Source organism: Anoplolepis gracilipes, chromosome 13 (genome assembly GCF_047496725.1).
Source record: "Anoplolepis gracilipes chromosome 13, ASM4749672v1, whole genome shotgun sequence".
Taxonomy (NCBI): domain Eukaryota; kingdom Metazoa; phylum Arthropoda; class Insecta; order Hymenoptera; family Formicidae; genus Anoplolepis; species Anoplolepis gracilipes.
Window position 1 is genome coordinate 3550074 of NC_132982.1, and position 19206 is coordinate 3569279.

At 38.9% G+C, this 19206-nt stretch overlaps 2 protein-coding genes across 6 annotated transcripts in view; both read left to right on the forward strand.

Annotated features, from left to right (window-relative positions):
• The window catches only part of L (zinc finger protein Lobe), a 76994-nt gene extending 62791 nt beyond the window's left edge, over window positions 1–14203 (forward strand). For all 5 annotated transcript variants that reach the window (XM_072904443.1, XM_072904444.1, XM_072904445.1 and 2 more), the window contains 6 exons: window positions 602–834; window positions 2830–2972; window positions 8618–10433; window positions 10539–11621; window positions 11912–12136; window positions 12505–14203. In XM_072904443.1, the coding sequence (XP_072760544.1) occupies window positions 602–834; window positions 2830–2972; window positions 8618–10433; window positions 10539–11621; window positions 11912–12136; window positions 12505–12858 (3854 nt within the window). In that variant the 3' untranslated portion in view covers window positions 12859–14203. The remainder of the gene's footprint in view (window positions 1–601; window positions 835–2829; window positions 2973–8617; window positions 10434–10538; window positions 11622–11911; window positions 12137–12504) is intronic.
• Window positions 14204–14843: 640 nt separating this feature from the next.
• LOC140672206 (regulation of nuclear pre-mRNA domain-containing protein 1B) lies at window positions 14844–19179 on the forward strand. The gene is made up of 5 exons (XM_072904125.1): window positions 14844–15169; window positions 15881–16182; window positions 16486–16620; window positions 17162–17437; window positions 17788–19179. The coding sequence occupies exons 1-5, from the start codon at window positions 15019–15021 to the stop codon at window positions 17935–17937; spliced, it is 1014 nt and encodes a 337-aa protein (XP_072760226.1). The 5' UTR covers window positions 14844–15018; the 3' UTR covers window positions 17938–19179.
• Window positions 19180–19206: the final 27 nt, after the last annotated feature.

Below are 19206 nucleotides of genomic sequence, written 5' to 3' on the forward strand. Positions count from 1 at the left end.
TCCGAATCATTTCACGCTCTTTGAAGGTGTACGCTACAATGTGTAACTTCCGTTAAAAAAGTACTCGAGAATCATCTTAAACTCATATATACTCTCTCTCTCTCTCTCTCTCTCTCTCTCTCTCTCTCTCGTGTGATGATTATTTTATTTAAAGTATTAATTATAAAGTATAAATTTGTCTTATAAAAATTATTTGTATATATAGTTTGAAAAAATTTCTGCTGTAACAAAGACTTAAATGAGATGTCAAGGAATACCATGCCTGTTGAATTACAGCCTAGCGATGCAGGGTCACGCGAAACCGCGCGATTTTACCGGAGCAAGCGCGGGTTAATGGCACGAGTTTTACCGTCTTCACGTCATTATGAGGACGATGTAAAGGGACACGCGTAACGGGCGAGGTGAGACCGGGCCAGATTCGTAACGTCGTTACGCGTACACATGACGCGAGTTCAGTAAGGTCGCCTTGTTACGTGGAACTGGTCCCGCCAGTAGAGTGACACTTACGAAGCGAATCATTCGAGTAAATCTGTTCAACCGTCGACAGAAGAGGTTCGAGAATAATATATTTATTGTATTTTTTTTTTTTAATTAATTGCAGAAGCCCTAGGAACCGGAAGTTCCTCCTGGCATAGCGAGGATGGCGGGCCCAACTCACGTCGCGGCGGCGAGACACCGTCTTCCTGCGCGACTCCCACGTCGGCGAGTTTCCCGTCGGAGCCCGAGGTCGACGCGGACGTCAATCCCGACGGTACGAACCCCGCCGCCCCCTATCCCTGCCAGTTCTGCGACCGGAAGTTTCCGCGTCTCAGCTATCTGAAGAAACACGAACAGGTAAAAGTATAGGTTTCTTCTTCAGATTGTTGATTTTTTTTTTTTATTGTTGAAGATGTAAATTGTAAAAATAGGTCTAAGGATTATTTGCATAATAAAATATTTAGAGAGATAAAAATCTTTATAAATTAGAGGAGTCTTGAAGTGAGTTAGCACAAAAATTACGAGATTAATCCTCGTGATTATTTAATTATAAAAATTATATTATAAGAATTACCAGAACTTTTAAGTACACACTTTGCGTCATCGACTTGCGATAAGATATCGAGGTCAGACTAGTGCGGAAAGAAAAAGGAAGAAACGAAACCAAAAAGATTCATTCGTCACAGGCGTGTTTAGTATGCACGCCACGTATATCGCGAGTAAAGCTCTCTTTTCACGCGGTGTGAGAAAAGGTCCGAGGTGTGATTCTGCAGGTTGGCGAGTCCCGTACGCGGGCAGGTTAACGCGTTTCCTCCTGCGAGCGTCCTGGAAGACGACGCGTGGCCAGTCTCTCTCTTTCCTCGGATTTTTTTTTTTCTATTTTGCATGGCGGTGACATTAGCTCGTTCTTCCGCGTCCCGGGCCGGGTCATCGTCGGGTCAGAATCTGTAGCATCGTACCCATAACAGGTTGTACCAGTTATCAGGTTACTTGTCCAGGTGGCAGCCAGAGTCTCGCCCCCTTCGGTTCCCTCTCGTTCGTTGCTGAATATACATATCTCTATTTAATATATATTTACGTACACACATATATATATGTATATGTAACCCGCGAGCTGAATCGCACGCAGATACGACTCCGATAATCAAGACGAGAGTCCTCGTCGAGTCTAGGCAGAGATAGCTACCTATTTATTCTACGCACAATTCTAGTTTTACTTTACGGAGAGACGTGACGAGTAATCTCAATCTTGGCGAACTTGTCATATCGAACGGCGGTAGACAAAACGTTGACACATTCGAGGATGTTTGGAAGCTTAAAAGTATTGCAAATTTTAACATTCAGACATTGTAAAATCGTCTCGAGTTTTATCAAATTAATTGAAATTCTTGTCAACCAACAACTTGTCTCGTTTCAGCATCTCTTGTAGTACAACTCGAATTCTCTCTCGGTCGACCTTTAATCTAGCAAACGTCGTTGCTGATTATTGCTGGTCCGATCAGCTGATATACATACCTTCTCCTCGCCGTTTCCATCGGCATACCGTCTGTCCTGGACGATCCTCCTCGACCGGACCGAGCGAGAGACCGGACCAGGCGGCGATCGCTTCGACCGTCGTCCAGATTGTCTCTTCAAAGGAGCCGACGGCTCGAAAGTCGACCGCACGGTCTCGTCGGTACGTGCCGAGCTTACTTACCTTGTCGCGCGGCACCGTTTCGTGCCCCTGAGCCGCGTGCGACGAGCGTTTTACGCTACGAGCGGGGGAGCACAAAGAAGGTGACCGTATGGGATCATATCGGTCACCGTGATCTGGGTGGGTGACGCGTCCTCGCGGCCGAGGCCGACAGAGAACCGACGCTTACCTCTCTCTCTCTCTCTCTCTCTCTCTCTCTCTCTATGACTTTCTGCTTCTTTTTCCACCGACTCTTCTGGCACGCTCGACGAAGCTCCTCGCATTTAACTCGCGCACAACGTATTGAGATGTTAAGCATGAACCGGGCTATTGTACGCGTCAAGTACCCTTCTGAGGTTCGGTTGAGATACCTTTCGTTTCGTAGATAGCTGTGGACTACACGTGTTAATAGAACCTTGAAGTATATATGTTGCAATTTCTAAGCGATACATGGAATTTTTATGAAAATGTTTAGACTCTGTGATTTTTCAAATCAAACTTCTTCAAGGATGCGATAATTAATTTCCTTCTGTAGAATTTTACAGTTACAATACTTTTGGTGTTATCAGTGTTATCTTATTATTTTATTATTCGTTATACATCTTTTTGATTCCTAGAACAAAATCATTTTGATGGGATCAGAATTATAATAACGTGATGATTGTTTTTATTAATTTCAGAGTCATGGCGATCAGATGCCGTACCAGTGCAGTTGGTGCAACAGACTGTTCAAACACAAACGCAGTCGCGATCGTCACGTAAAGTTACACACGGGGGACAGGCGATATCGCTGTTCGAAATGTGAGGCTGCCTTCTCTAGGAGGTAAACGCGAAACCTTGTTGTTAATGATACTTCTCTTTCTCTCTGCAGTATCTCATTTACATGAACAATCAATCAGATTTGACAAACTTTGCCTCGTAGACCGCAAAATTGGACAGTTTTAAACATCTTCCTCCAATTATTATTTCTCTCTTTCTCTCTTCTGTTGTGTTGATCGATAAGAAATACGTTTACGAATTATCATAAAGCACAAACATTAAGGCCAGTAAAGATAATCGAAAGGCGTAAAAAGAAACAATCGCGCTGGCACACAACCAGAAAGGCAACAGATGGCTGAACGAGGCCCTGAACGAGGCCCTGGACGGGGCCCAACGGGGCCCCTCCGACCGATTCCACGAGGGACGCCGATCCAACGGGTGACAAATGAGTAATGATCACACGACGACCACGGCCCCGGGTGGCATTAGTCAAGCTTACTCTCTTACGTGGCTCTGTTTCTTTCTCCTCTCCTCCTATCACCCGCACCTTAGTTTCTCTTTGCGTCGTATCCATCTGTTTGTTTCCCTCTTTCTCACGCGTTATCCTCTCGGTATATTGAATCGTTCCGCGCGCATTGAAATGCTAAGCTGGGTTCAAGAAAGAGAGAGAGAGAGAGAGAGAGAGAGGAGGGGAGAAAAAGAGAGAGTAGGGCCCCGCGCAAAGTACCTTTTTCTAACTGGATACACGCGTGTGCGCTCGCGAGCCCCCGCGGGGCCCCAGGTGAGCAGACAGGTAAAACGCATAGGTGTTACGGGACAACAGGTAGAACATTAGTCAAGCGCCTCGTTGCCGCTCGTCCGCCTTCGCCGGCCGTTAAAGTCGCGCTCGCAACCGATGACACGATACGAACGATTCTGCTCACTGTCACGATTCGCCACTTTGTCAGTTTCCTTTTGTCAGATAAATCAAACTCCACGATTATACGGCAACTAAACGGTATTAGAATGTTGAAAAATTGAAATAAAAAATTATCCATTTTATTAACTTGATTCTTTGACATTTTTAATAGATTCTTCTATATTTATAATATATTTTTACGCGATTAGAAATAATTGAAATTAAATATTATATATGTATAAGAAATAATAGCTTTTTGTGCAACTTTTGTATCTTTTTTTTTTTAATCTATTGTGTATTATTAACCTTGACGCGCGTGAGTATATATATATATATATATATATATATATATATATATATATATATATATATAATAAATCAATAATTTTAAAGTGGCGTGAATTTTGCTAAAACAGAATTGCAAAGAATCGAGTTATTGTTAGAAAAGTCCTAACAGAGGCTTGCTTCTCACCTGTCAGCCGCTATTACAATCGTACCGCAAGATCTTTACGCCACATCTCTATTCGTCCTTCCATTTTAACAGTCAGTTTGGGTGATCCAACAAAAGGGTGAAAATCTCCGTGGTTCTCACGCTGATGTATCTTAACTAAGACTCTTCGTTTCGGATAAGAGCACGTCGTATTATTTCGATCGTCTTATCAGAATTTATCCCTAATTCGAAGAGAACCTCAGCGAGATTAAAATATTAAAAATATATCACACTGTATAGCTCAGAAATATGTCTAATTCAGTGATATATCGGAGAAAATTATTTTCCTTCCCAAATAAAAAAAAAAAAAAAAATAGGAGAATAATTCTCTGAAAATTTTGAAAGAAAATAATTTATATATATATATATATATTTTAAGAGAACATATTGAAACATCATGTTCGTTTTAACTTACCGTCAAAGTGAAAAGTTCGATTCGATCACGAAACCGGTCGGAAAATTTTACGTATCTTACGAGTAATTCCTCGTCATGGCGATGTTTTTATTCTCACGGAATGCGGCAGCGAGACATCGTATTTTACGGCAGTCTTGTAGTTCTCATGATCCATCGACAACCAACTCGAAGTCACCGATTCAACCTCTAGTCTACTTTGACGACAACTTCTTGCGCTTCTAATCTAGTTTAGATAAGTAAAAACAACAAGACGTTCAAAATTTTTTACACAGTCAGCTGATGATCACAAACACATTGACGCTAAATAAAACTCAAAAGGTGTTGGTTGAATTGAGAGATTTGAAAGATGAAGGTTGTCAAAAATCGGATAAAATTGAATTACTTGAATTATAAATGAAACTTTCAAGAGATGAGAGTGCGTGGAGATCAAGAAGTCAACATACCCACGAATCAACACGATGGGGTGATTCTTTCAACTCTGGCGAGGGTGGAGTTTAACGGTCCATTTATTTCCATTTCCTTTCAGCACCCTAAACACGATCTTATTCTTGTAGAATGGCTGCTCGCCATTTCGCGCTTGAACTCTACCTTACTCTCTACGTGAGTTAGACTCTTAGAAATCACCATGAGACCTTCAATCCTCTTTCTCTAACTATTTTAAAATTAATTCTTTTTCAACAATAATGGGAATCATTAGTTCTTTGAAGGTAAAATACTTATTCGTGATAATAATTTCGTAAACCTTAAAGAAAAATCGATATTAAATATATAAAACTCTTGAAACCTATTCTTAAATAATTTGATTTATTTCTAGTCTTTTAATAATAGCTAAACTATTTCAAGTGAGAATAAAATTTCGATCAAGATCTGTCTTCTCTGCTACATCTAATTGCGCGAAATAAATAGAGTATAAAATATATAATTAAAACGAAAATCAATCTCAATCTGCATGAAACGTCATCTTTGATCTACGTCAAATGTCGACGCATGAGACGGTCAACGTCGAGGTGACATGGAATACATAATAGTAGTACGAAAACAGGAATATGCCGAGTCGTCGCGAGTGGTATTTAATACCGGCTTGACCGGCGCGGACTCGTCGTCGGTCCATTCTCTTCGTTAAACGAGCGCGACGCTTTTTACACGCTTTTGACTCGTCCTTTTTTTACCCATTTTTTTTTTCTTCCTTCTTTTTCTTCTTCTTTCGTCGCCGGTCGCTCGGCCGCAAAACGATACGCTCGATAATAGGACAGCCGCGGTTCACCGGGCGATAATCCTGGTGGCGCATGAATAATTCACGCGCAAAGTGCAGGAGTAAATTCGCCGTCTGTCTTCGTTTCGGCGAGTCGAGACAGCTCGCTGACCGCTAGCTCGCTCAAACCTTGTCGGGTCTGACCTCACCTTAAATGCGGATTCAGTTTTTCCACCATCGACACACATACACAGACACGATGAATTATTCATTCGCGAAGTGTACCACGAAAATGGGCGAATCCTTACCCGCGCTAGACCCGCGGTCCTCCGAAATTTCTGGTACCCTCTTCTCGACGCTTATTCGACAGACGAATCTTTACTTGTCGATGTACTCACGACAGACGAGATGATCAAGACAAAGATAATATGTAGGAATCTAATTATTTAGGTCCAAAATCCCACGTGTATTCCTAAGTGAAAAATAACAATACATTTTTGTTCGGATTATAAAAGAAATATATAATACAAGAGATTCGTGTTTCGTGAATTTGTCCGATTTACGATTGACTAGAGATCGATGATTTCTGCAAGGAATGCGATTAAAAAAATTCTCAGAGATACATTGGTTTTAATTATCCATATTCTGTACCCGATTAACGGATCCTAGGACGAGATAAAAGATTCGCGAGTCGACTAGGTACTCGAGAAACAACGTAAACAATTTTTCTCATTTTTTTTTTTTTTTTTTTTTTAGAAAAAATTACGAATGCGAAGAAACTTTTCATTTTTTTTCCCTGACATCAATTTCCGTCTAATATAAAATAATCAGATATTTTGTTGCTATTGTATTGTCGTTACTTTACCGCAAACACGATTTTCTACGTTTTTGCACATTTAAATATGAAAGAGTCGACAGCGCGCTTAAAAACATACTAACATAACTTTGTGTTCGTGTGAAAGAATGATTTTAGATTCCCATCTCTTTCGATATGAAAGATACGAGAGTTTATTATTTATTTTCGAAACGATTTTGGAAAAGGTCATCGTGCAACACGACCACATCGCCGATATCTCCCTTCTAACAATAAGTAATATATTCGGCGCTTTATTAGTAGGACACTTAATTAGCACCCGAGGAAAATATTTTCAAGCAAACGTCGGCGAACCCGCTGTCCATTTTCATTTTAGCTTTCCCGTCGTTTAATTCTTTCTCTTGAATTGATTCGCCGATCGCTTTACCGTAAATCCAATCACCGAGATTTAAGCGCAAGCATCCCGTTCAAAGTATATCAAATCGCCGATAAATTAAACATTGTCAATCACGTCCTACAGTTTTATTATTAAAGACCCCACAGCGCGTTACATCCGACTTCCGTAGTGAAAATCGAAATACCCTCGTCCACTAATCTATTTTCACGTGTGATTGACAGCGCGGTTTCTGATATTTTAATATACATAGACTCTTATTATGGGAAATAGAATCCCCTGAATTAGATCTCCGATCTTTCTGTACAGCGAATGGCAATTTATCGTTTTAATAGATGAATCAGTTTATATAATAAGTCAGTCATCTGTCTCCGAAAATAATATTTAATGATCGTGATTTTGGGATTGTGGAGAAAAACGATAGAGATTGATTTAATTTTAAAATAGTCGCCGCGGTATCGTTGTTCTACTCTTAAAATGTAATTGCAGGATTGATAAATATAGACAAGTAACATTATTGGGTCATACATTTCTAAATAAAAATGTTATTCTCACCGTACGCGTTTACGTTTTCAACATTTAAATAAGATATTTTTTATATATATATATATATATATATGTTTTTTATACGCGAAAAAACTGTTACTTAAAATTATTTTACTTCATTCATTTGCTTTTGTATATTATATATTTTTTAATCATTTATTCTCTATTCAGAGAAAATAGAAAATTATAAAATATGATAAAAATTATAAAAATTAACACAATTGTAATCGTGGAATATATTACTATATAAGAGAAATCACACGCAATATTCAATAATATATTTTATATATTACCTTTTACCCAAAAGTGTTAAATATTTTGATGCACAAACAGATGCATAATTGTTAACAAATAATAAAACAAATGCATTTACAATTTTTATAGCAATAAATATTCTAATGTCGTTATTCCAAATTTACAATAAATGTTGTAAAAAAGAATGTAGATATTTTTCATATATATAATTCCTACTGTAAAATTTTCTCCATGTATTTAGACCGCTTACAGGATGTATACTCCCGGGAAAAACCTGGAAAACCTGGTATTCCCAGGGAATTTTATTATACCTTGGAAAATCATGGAAGTCTCATGGAAAGTTTCGTTAGGATTCAGGGGATTGAAAAAAATGTCAAAGAAGTACTTATTTTAAAATGTTTTTATAAAAATTTAAAATATTTTAAGTTTAAAATCTGCTTAATATATATTTTTTGTTTATGTCAAAAAAAGATACGCTAAAATAAATAAGCTTATTTTAAAAATGCATCTAAAAATATTTTAATTTTACCTGGAATTTTGAACAAAAATACCTGGAAAATTCTGGAATTCTCAGGGAATTTTTTTACATAATTGAGTATATACCCTGGGTTACATTTACGTAATACTGCATTGATATTTCTTGAATTTTGTCTTGCAAATTTCAATCACGAGCTTTCTCTAACACGTTTCTTTTTTTCTTCCCAGTGATCACCTGAAGATACACTTAAAAACGCACGATACCCAGAGGCCTTACCAATGCACGGCTTGCACGAGAGGCTACAGTACAGCCGCGGCTTTGACAGCACACATGCAGTCTCACAAGAAACATCAATCGTCGTCGTCGTCTCAGTCGGCCGGTCTCAAGCTTCAGGACGTCGATTACGGCAGAAGAAGCGTATCCTCGCACAGCACATCGTCACCGCCGGTACCGTCGTCGCCGTCGCCGTCGCTGAATCTCAGTCTGAACCCGAGGAACATCCTGAAGACGTCGCAGGGCAGCGCCTCCACCACTCCCGTTCTCAGTTCACCCCTGAAACTCGCCTGCATGTACTGCACCCGGGACTCGTTCAGTTGCATGCAACAGCTGCAGATCCATGTGCACACGATGCACCAGGCGATCCTGAGCGGCGCGGAAGGTCCGGCACGACCGCCGTCGCCGAGCAGAACGTCCAATGAGCAGCAGACGACTGCCTGTAAGCCGCTGGATCGCCAGGATGTCGCGAAGGAACCGCGACTCGATCGCAAGTACTCGACGTCCGAAGACCGAGCCGGTGACAGGCCGGCTGTTGAACGGGATCACTACGAGAACGGGTTCACCTGCAATCAGTGCACCATGAAGTTCTCCACGTCGATCCTCTTACGCGACCATTTGTTGTCGATACACCGAATCGACGGATTCGGCGCGGCGATGATGATGTGTCCCCTGTGCAGTATCCCGTGTTCCTCGGCGGCTTCCTACGCCGAGCATTACGTTCTTCAACACTGTGAGAATCGCCGACCGGCACCGACGCATGCTATAGATTATGGAGAAACGAAGATGAACGGCGGCATTTACGACGGTAGCGCGAGAGATGCCTCCCGGGTATCGAGAACCCGAGACGCCCCGGAACCCGCCGATCTCACGAATAAGCACTCGACAAGATCTTCTTCAGACGCTGCCGGCGGTTACACCGCTAATACTCTGCTGTGCGGCCAATGCGGTGCCGCGCTAAAAGACTTTGAATCCTTCCGCGAACATGTGGCGCGACATTTGCAGGCCGACCACCGTAACCAAGAGATGTCCGGCAGACAACATCTATGTCCCAAATGCGAAGCTGTCTTCTCGGACCGCGAGGATATGCTAGCCCACCTGACCAAGCACTATCTGAGCCAGGTTAGCAAGGAATACGCCTGCAGTGCCTGTAAAAAGCTCTACCCACATCCAGATCAGCTTCAGAGGCACCTTTTGGACGTGCACGCGCATCATCTGTACCGTTGCGCTCTGTGCCGGGATACCTTCGACTCCAGAGTAGCGATACAGGTGCACTTCGCGGTGAAGCACAGCCAGGAATGCCGGGTCTATCGATGCAGCACGTGTGCCGCATCCAACAATGAGAACTCGCCGCCGGGAGCAAATGCGGCGACTTGCGGCGAAGGTAGGAGCTCCTTCAGGAGCGAGGCCGAAATGGCGGCGCACGTGCGTAACGTGCACGCGCCTCCACCCGTCTCTCTGATAAATAGCAGCCCGGTGAGTGCCGCGAGGAGCCCGGCCTCGACGCCCGGTGGTGGCCCGGTCGCGGCGCGTTGTTTCTTCTGCGGAATCTGCTGCGGCTCAGATCTCGAACTGCAACTTCATTTAGCCAGCCACTCGACCAATCTCTATAGATGTCCCATCTGCCGGGAAGGTTTCGCGGTGGAGTTTCTCTTGGACCGACACATCGCCCAGGCTCATCACGCGACCCAGGACCATCAAGTGCCATCCGGCAGAAGTAACTCGAGAGAGAACGGACGCATTCATCGAACGGCCAGAAACCAGGAGGAAGTAAGTATACAACTATTGTATTTTTAAATCTTACATAAGATGAAATTATTATTACATACTTTGTAAGATTATTTCCTAAAATGATTTTCCTTCCCAAAATTCTAGACAAAGTCTTTGAAGAGAGGCCGCTCACCAGCATCGAGTAACAACAATTCTCTGAATCAGCGCGACAACAACAAACGTGCAAACTATGGCGCTTCCGGCCAGCAATGCGAGCTCTGCGACCGCGGCGAGTTCGCAAACGAAGCCGAGCTGCAAGCGCACAAGAAACTAGCTCACACCCCTCCAAAACTGTCCACTAAGGGTCTAGCCACCTTGAATACCTTGACATGCGGTTATTGCGGTGAGGTTTGTCGTTCGCGAAACGAGCTAGAATCGCATACAAGAATCCAACACGCATCCAACGAACCCGGCGGACGTCACAAATGCAACATTTGTGACGAAGTATGCCTGTCCAGCGCGACTTTGGCCGAACACAAGCTACAGAAGCACTGCAAGATACAACTGAGCGACACATGCGTGGTGTGTCGTGGTTGTCTGAGCTCGGAGAGTCAGTTTCTGGATCACGTGCAAAGGCATAGCTTGGAAAACGTGGACCCGCAACAACGACTGGACAATTCTTTACCTCATTTGCCCGCGCCGTGTGTCGTCTGTCGGCAGACGCTGATTAGCGAACTAGAATGTCGTTTGCATGCACGGCATCATCTACGGACGTCTTCAGGACCGCGTAGCGCCGTTTCTAGTCCGACCAGTCCTGATGGCGGCAAAACACAGAGCCAGGGTTGCTGTCTCTGTTTACGTGATTTTGCCGCCGATGATTTCGTCAGCTTGCCACCCAATCCTGCCAGTACAAGTGGACAACCGCTCAAGGTCTGCAAACCTTGTTACATGCGACACTCTCAAGGATTGCCTATCCTGAACTCGACAACCTATGAACGGGCCAAGTATGATACGACTTGGTTCACGAGCAAGAACGGTCAATGGGATGGCTCCAAAGATAAATGGGATGACAGAAAACTCAATGTAGAGAATCGATCCAGAAATGAAGGAAACACGGATAAAAAACGCTGTGAAGAGTGTGGAGTGAAGTTCGAAGATCCCGAAGAGGCAGAGAAGCACAGAATCGCAGAACATGAAAAGATTAGCACTAGTGGTTCGAAGCCCTCTTATACGTGTATACAGTGTCAAGTTAGTATACAGTGATTTGCAATTTTTCAAATAATTTAATTGTTTAAGTATGTACATATGTATGTATGTAATTCAAGATTACATGCGAAAAAAATCTAATTCTCATCTTTCTCTTTTACTAAAATAATAAATTAAAATTTAAAAAGAATTTTTAAAAGATTTCTAGTGAAAATGGTTTAGGATATTGAATTTTTTCGGTTTTAATTTTTTGAAGATTATATTGTATATTCTCGCAAAATTATATTTTCAATTGTAAATTGAAATATTATAGTAAAAATTCAAATGTCCAGGTATCATTTCCAACTGAAGCCAAAATTCAACAACACGTGAGAAAGGAACATCTGGAAGTGTCCAGGAGAGCTTCTTTGGAAGCCTTGCGGTGTCATTTATGCTCATTTGAAGCTGCCAGTCCTATGCAACTGCAAATACATTTAATAGAACATACTTTTGTTGGCTGCGCTGCGCTCAGCTGTTACCTTTGTCAGTCACTCTTCACAACTCCTATTGGTCTTCAGGTATTTTAATTGCTAATATTTCTTAAATGTAAAATAACACCTATTATGTGATAACCATAAAACGATGAAAAAATTTAAAAAAAAACTTAAAAAAAAACAGATAAACAAGTTTAAGAGCAAACACAAAATAGACAGTTCATTCATTAAGATGAATAAAGTTCTCAACATTTTTCATATGAATAAGATTTGGATTCTTCCCCGACTTATTGTTAGTGGTAAAATTGAGTATTTTTCTTAAATTCGTTTCATGTTATTCTTTCTTTTAGATCTTTTCATGCTACAAATAAAACAGAATTAACATATACTGTAAAACAGCAATTTATTATTTTGTTTCCTATGTTTGGATACAAATATGCATTTGTTTGTAGAGTCACCTACTACAGGAACACGGTTTGGGCGCGCGTCCGTACGATTGCCCCAAGTGTACACTCAAGTTCTTCTTCAACGCAGAGTTGGACCACCACATACTGACCTTCCACCGTCAGAGAGACGAGATTCATCCTTCGTCGGCCGAAAACGATTCGAAGAATCGCGAGCCCGGCGGCGGTGTAACGGTGAAGGAGGAAGTGATGCAAGGTGGCAAAGAGGAAGAGGAGGAAGAGGAGGAAGTGAACGTTGACGATCAGATAGGACAGGAGGAACACGAGGAAGCTAAACGAGATGAGCAAAAGTTGAAGACGGAAGTAGATATCGAGACGACATCCAACAAAATGGAATCGTGACTTTCTTTGGTCAGCATTGCATTTCATTCCGATCTAGGATTAATTGATTATTAGGAACTTGTTAGCCAATCATTAAGTTTCCCGTCACTCTCAGCAGCAAATATATAACATGTATCTTTTAAACAACAATTTGCGAAATAAAGTTCGATACACATCACACATACACGTACACGCATACAGTATTAATTAAGAGTATTATCGAGAAAGATACGTAATTATTCCAGATAGTTTTTTACATATTGATATTTTAATATAAGGTTACGCGATATCTTTCTCAGGTAGAAAGATCGTTGGAATCTTGTTTATGAGCTTCTTATATGTATGAGTTCGAGCATTCATATTTTTACAACACATAATAATAAGTTATAAGTTTGTTCACGTTGAGTTTGACGAGACTATCATACCTTATTGTTTCGAACAGGCCTGTTCGATCTTAAGACCTTAATTATAAAAGTAAAACGTAGGAATTAATTTTTTCTTTCGTTTGTCAAAGATTTACAAAGCTGTCTTTATCAAGGTTTGCCCAAACTAGTAAAATTAATTAATCGCATCTTAAATGTATATGCTTACATACACATATACATATATCAAGTTTCATAAATGCTGTTAATTTTACGTTGTATAACGTAATTATGTTAATATTTAAACTTTAAGAGAAAGGAGAAAAAAAAGCAAGTTAAACCTTAAATATTGTTATGATTTTATTTTAAATTCTTTATAAACGTGAGATATTTTGATTCGTGGGAGTCTTGAGATTATATTCACTGATCTATGCTAAAGAGATTTGTGAGAGAGATGAAACAAGCATAAAATTTGACTAAAATAAAATCAAGGAAAAGTTTTAAATCAACTGTATATACCAAATGGCCTATTTCTCTCTAATTAGTGCAACATTGAGACATTGTATTTGTAATGTTAAATTTTCATATTGAATTTGCAGTTTTGTTTTTTGCAATTTTTTAATTGTATTTAATAATTGATAAAATATTCTTGTAACAATTGATTGCAATTAGCCCTTTATAATTGTTCACATAATTGTTTATTGAATCCAATTAAATAATCATTTCTATCACAAATAAAAACTTGTAAATATTCTACAAATAGAAGAAATACTATTAAATGTTCTATCAATTTATATGTTAATGGTCCATGTGCGATGAAGTTATTGATACAGTCAATTTCCTCTGTTTTAAATTTATCATATATACAGAAAGAATATTCTGTACAACAATGAAAAAAAATCTGAGTTTGAAATAGAGAAAATAAATATTAAAAAATGGAAATGGACTGTATTTAAAAAGAAATGCAATAACCTGTCCATTAGACATAGCTATAAAATAGTTCTGTATGAAATAAATTATTGTTTCAAATCATATATACGTATTGTATATAATAAACTTGTCCATTTTAGCCATTTGAGATATTATACATACGAATAAATTATTGTTCTAAATCGGTTGTCGTGTTTCGTCTATCTTGTCAACAACTATTATTTTCTTTCTACGTATCAGCAATCACTTTTAGCGCGATGAATGAGAGACAAATTAATGGCGGCCGTATTTCATTTCATTCAAAGTGTCAAGTGTATCGTTCATGAATGAAAATGTATATATGAATGATTCAAGTATATTTCACAGGATAACCAGAAAAAGAGCCTGTCTTATCAACGGTCGCAAAAAAAAAAAAAAAAAAAAAAAAAAGGATAACATCAAGTACCTTGTCCATCCGTCAGCGGCGTTCATGTGTCAAGATACATAAAGTCACTAGACTAAATCTAGTGACTTTAAAGGTACATTTTCACGAGTCGCTGAAAACGATTGGGCGACGAAAAGGACCACGTGACGTCAATTTGTCACTTTCGGTCACGTGTCCTTTCAGTCGCTCGAACGAGCGGTCTCGAGACGGCCTCGTGAAAACTAACCTTGATCGTATGTGCGCACGTTACACTTACACAACACATAGACACACATATATATATATATATCCGTACGTCGCGCTGGATTCAGCTGTTGTGCGATTGCGATATTCGTGTACGTATGTCGTTGGGACGCGGAGTAGTCGGCGAAGATAAGGCGAGAGGAGAGAGTCGGAAATTGTAGCCGAGACCCTTGGAGATCCCGGCGCCGGCGGTTCGCCCTCGCTGACAAGGTCGCCGACGCGATGACGGGCTTCACGGAGAGCGCCCTGGTTAAACGGCTGATGGATCTGAACCCATCGCAGCAGAGCATCCAGACGCTCTCGCTCTGGCTCATACATCACAGAAAACACCATCCGACCATCGTCAAGATCTGGTTCAAGGAGATGTGCAAAGGTAAACGAAGTTGTGTCCCGTCCCAATCTACCGCCGAGTCGAGAGGACGACGCTCTCGAGTTCGACGACGTGGTAGAAGAACGTCGTCTCTCTCTCTCTCTCTCTCTCTCTCTCCATTTCTCTCTTTCTCTGGCGAGCTTTTGCGAACGTTATCGAAATTTCTAGGTTATACACTACACATGACGTGGGGATTGAGATTTATTTAATGCAGCTTCAATTATGTAGCCCGAACGATCGCGTCTTCTCGTGGCTTGGAAAATTGTCTTTAATGATGTAGGATTATGAAGTTTGGATGAATGGTTTCAATGAACTTGAAGGATACTATTGTATTGTTTACCTTTGACTCATTCAATGATAGTGTTTTAAATATTAAATGATATATTTTTGGAAATATTTGTTATTGTCAGCATCTTGTTAAATGAGATAATGGTATAGATTATACGACAATGCTCATTATAGAAGCGAATAATAATAGCAACGTATTTGAATTTACTATGAGGCTATAAGTGGTATTTAAATGAGAATAACTTTTAAAAATGCAAATTTTTGTGATAATTGTGTTATAATTGAAAATATTAAATTATAAAGATATAGATTTTTATTTAAGAACATAGATATCATTATTTGTAAAATATTATCTGTTTTTTCATATAAAAATTGTTTAATACATATATATATGAATTTAACGGTTTTCAACATACATTCTTACAGTGAAGGACAATCGCAAATTAATGTTTATGTATCTGGCGAATGATGTCATCCAAAATAGCAAAAAAAAAGGACCAGAGTTTGGAAAGGAATTCGAAACAGTCTTACCAAAAGCATTTGAACACATGAAAGGTTTTGATGAAAAGACAAGGGACCGGTTAAACAGGTTATTGCAAATCTGGGAAGAGAGAGGAGTCTATGACAAAGTGCAGATAGCAGAGTTTAAAACAGCTTTCGTAGAATCTGAGAAAGATTCTATAACACCGCCGAAAAAGAAACCAAAAATTGAAATAGAGAAAGTAAAGGTATGTTCTTGTTTAAATTATATATAAGAGAGAGAAACTTTTTTAATATATATAATTTAAAAGCTTTTAATTTGGAAATAATATTAGTATAGAAACAACAGAGATTATTTATATATATAATTTTTGTAATATAATATATATTCCATAAATATGTAGTACAGATCTTACAATATCTCCAAATAATTTCAGTTTCTGAATTTATAATTTTCAAACTATAATATATAATATATAATTATAAAACTGATTTTAAATTAATTTATGATGAGTAAAAAAGTAAAACTAACATCCATTTGTTGTTTGCAGAAGGAGAAGAAGGAAAAGAAAAAATCTGAGACTGAAGTCGAGGTGGATGGCACCAAAGAGCTTCATGTGACATTAAGCCCACGAACCCCTGCCGGTGATCCACCAGAAACCGAGGAACTCATCAAAGCTTTAATGGTTAATTTTATTAATTATACAAGCAACAATCATGATTCGGAATTTGTATCGTTAGCAATAAAATATTTTATTCATATGGAAATACATGTTGAATCCATGAGGCATATCAGCAGACGCTTTGACAACTCTGACATATCTACCCTATCGATTTTGTGTTTTGTTTGGTTGTATTAGTCGCTCTTTTTTTTTCTCCAAATAAACTATATTTGTATATTCTTTTTTTTTTTCTTCAGTTTTTTAAGAATTTTGTTTTCCGCGAAGTAACTCGAGTGGATGCTGATTTTTTAGCAATTGATCGTTGTGTGCTTTGCTTTGATATAAGAAATATTACACTCGTTACTTTTTTGTCACAATGCCATACTTTTTTATAAACCTATTTTTTGTTATTAATTGCATTGTAGAATTGTCATATAATTTGCTTAGTCTGACACGAATAGAATATGTTGTATTAAATGTAGCGACGCAATGAAGATTTCTGCAATGCGAATATTTGAAAGATCTAAAACGTTATTATCAGACTAATGTTCTCTGTGCTTTTCAGGATCTGGAAAATACCGCGTCCTCAGACGCCGGTGTTAGGGAACGAATCGCGTCCTTGCCTCCGGAAGTCTCGGAGGTCTCGCTGCTCGCAAATCTCGCCGATCGAACGGCCGCGGATCAGTTGAGCGCCGCGGTGAACGAGGCTGCCGCTCTTCTGGCCGATTACAATGGACGATTACAAGCCGAAATGGAAGATAGAAGGAGATTACTGACGATGCTACGAGATTACACTTTGGCGCAGAGACAATTACTTCAGCAGGCACAAAGCACCTTAGAGGTATAATTATCATTTTCTTTTCCTATTGTCCATGTCGGCGTAAATTTGAGAGTAAAAAATTTATATAAAATCTGGGACATGTTCTTTATAATGCAGACATTATTTTATTTAATTACATAGTATAATTATTTATATATTGATAATATAAATATATTATAAATTATTTATAATTATTATTATGATGGCATATGATTCATTTGCTAAAAATATACTGTTATTCATAAAATCAAACGTATTGTTACAAAGCAAATCAGACTTGAAATACCAGTTAGTTTAAATTAAATTAATAATTGCATAAATAACAAGAATTTTAATTTCTATATTTTACAAAAGATTATTTTCATTCGTAGGACTATAAAGAAAAGCTGAAGAAGGTATGTGCGGTTCGATCAGAGGTGAAGTCTCATATTTCGAATCTTCCCGATTTAACGCAATTGCCCGACGTGACTGGCGGGCTTGCGCCTCTTCCTTCCGCCGGAGATCTGTTTTCCATGCACTAGTGTAACGCGAGTTTGTGACGCAAGCGATGTTTACATAGTTCATCACTTTAATTTGTGTGAATAGAGAGACGAAAAGTCCATAGTATGAGAGTTTTATACGGCAGTGAAGGAACGAATGCAGGGATTATCGTGAATGATAACTTTGTACTGAGGAATATTTGATAAATCTGATGTATGACTAGAAGCCCTATACATATATGAACGTAAAATATGAAACGGGGAAATATTAATAAATGAGACGAGACTGGAGTTATTGAGGCTGAATGATACTGAATGATAGTGAATACAATATTTGGAAATAAATATTTGGATGAGGGTACAGAACTATTACAAAAGTTTGCATTGTAATTTTGGATTTTATACTTTAAATGACGAGTCGCTCAGCTCTCCTTTTTGAGTCCTTTTTCGTAAAACAATTTACTGTAATTATATATGGCTAACGTAAATACATTTGTACGATATGACTCGTTATGTGGAAAATCCTATGTAATGTATAATAATATGGCATATGAACCATAACAAATGTTCCTGTGGCAATATCCGACAAATTTAAAATATTTCATAAAATTTGTACAATTTATTCTGTATCCGAGACTGTATCGTACTGATTCATTTCTCAAACTAATTCTATAAAGATGTCCGAGTACATCGAATCTTTGTGCAAAACGCTACGAAAAATCGTAAAATATCTAAATGAAATAACCAGAATGCTATAGAGATTCTTCTAAATGATAAAAATGCACAACGCATCTTGCAAAATTTACATGACGGGCTAGTCGAGCTAACTTTCGACTGATTGTGAATCGGTGATATGGGCATCTATACATTTACGATAGAACCTCCTTTTCTGGAAATTTCAGAATCGATCGGAGTAAGAAAAGAAAGGATCCAGAATAGAGGTGGTTTATTGTATTTTTTAAAACGACAGGGTCTTGCGTACCAGACCTCTGTATAATTATTAGAGATGTTTTATTACATATTTTTCAATTATGTCATTGTTTATTGGCGGTACATTGAAGTAACACTCTGAGATCGGATATACCATCACATGTATATACGCTGTAGTTTAGTATGATTTTTCTTAGAACTGACGAGACGATCTTCGTAAATATCCGATTGTAAACGAACGGTAGTCCTCATAGATAATATTGTAACTATTTTAAAAAGACAAATTGCGTGCATATTGAAAAAGAAAAGATTGTAATATGGAAAATATTGAGAATAAATGTTTTGATCGTTATATACACCGCGACTTTTTAATTTTTTTAC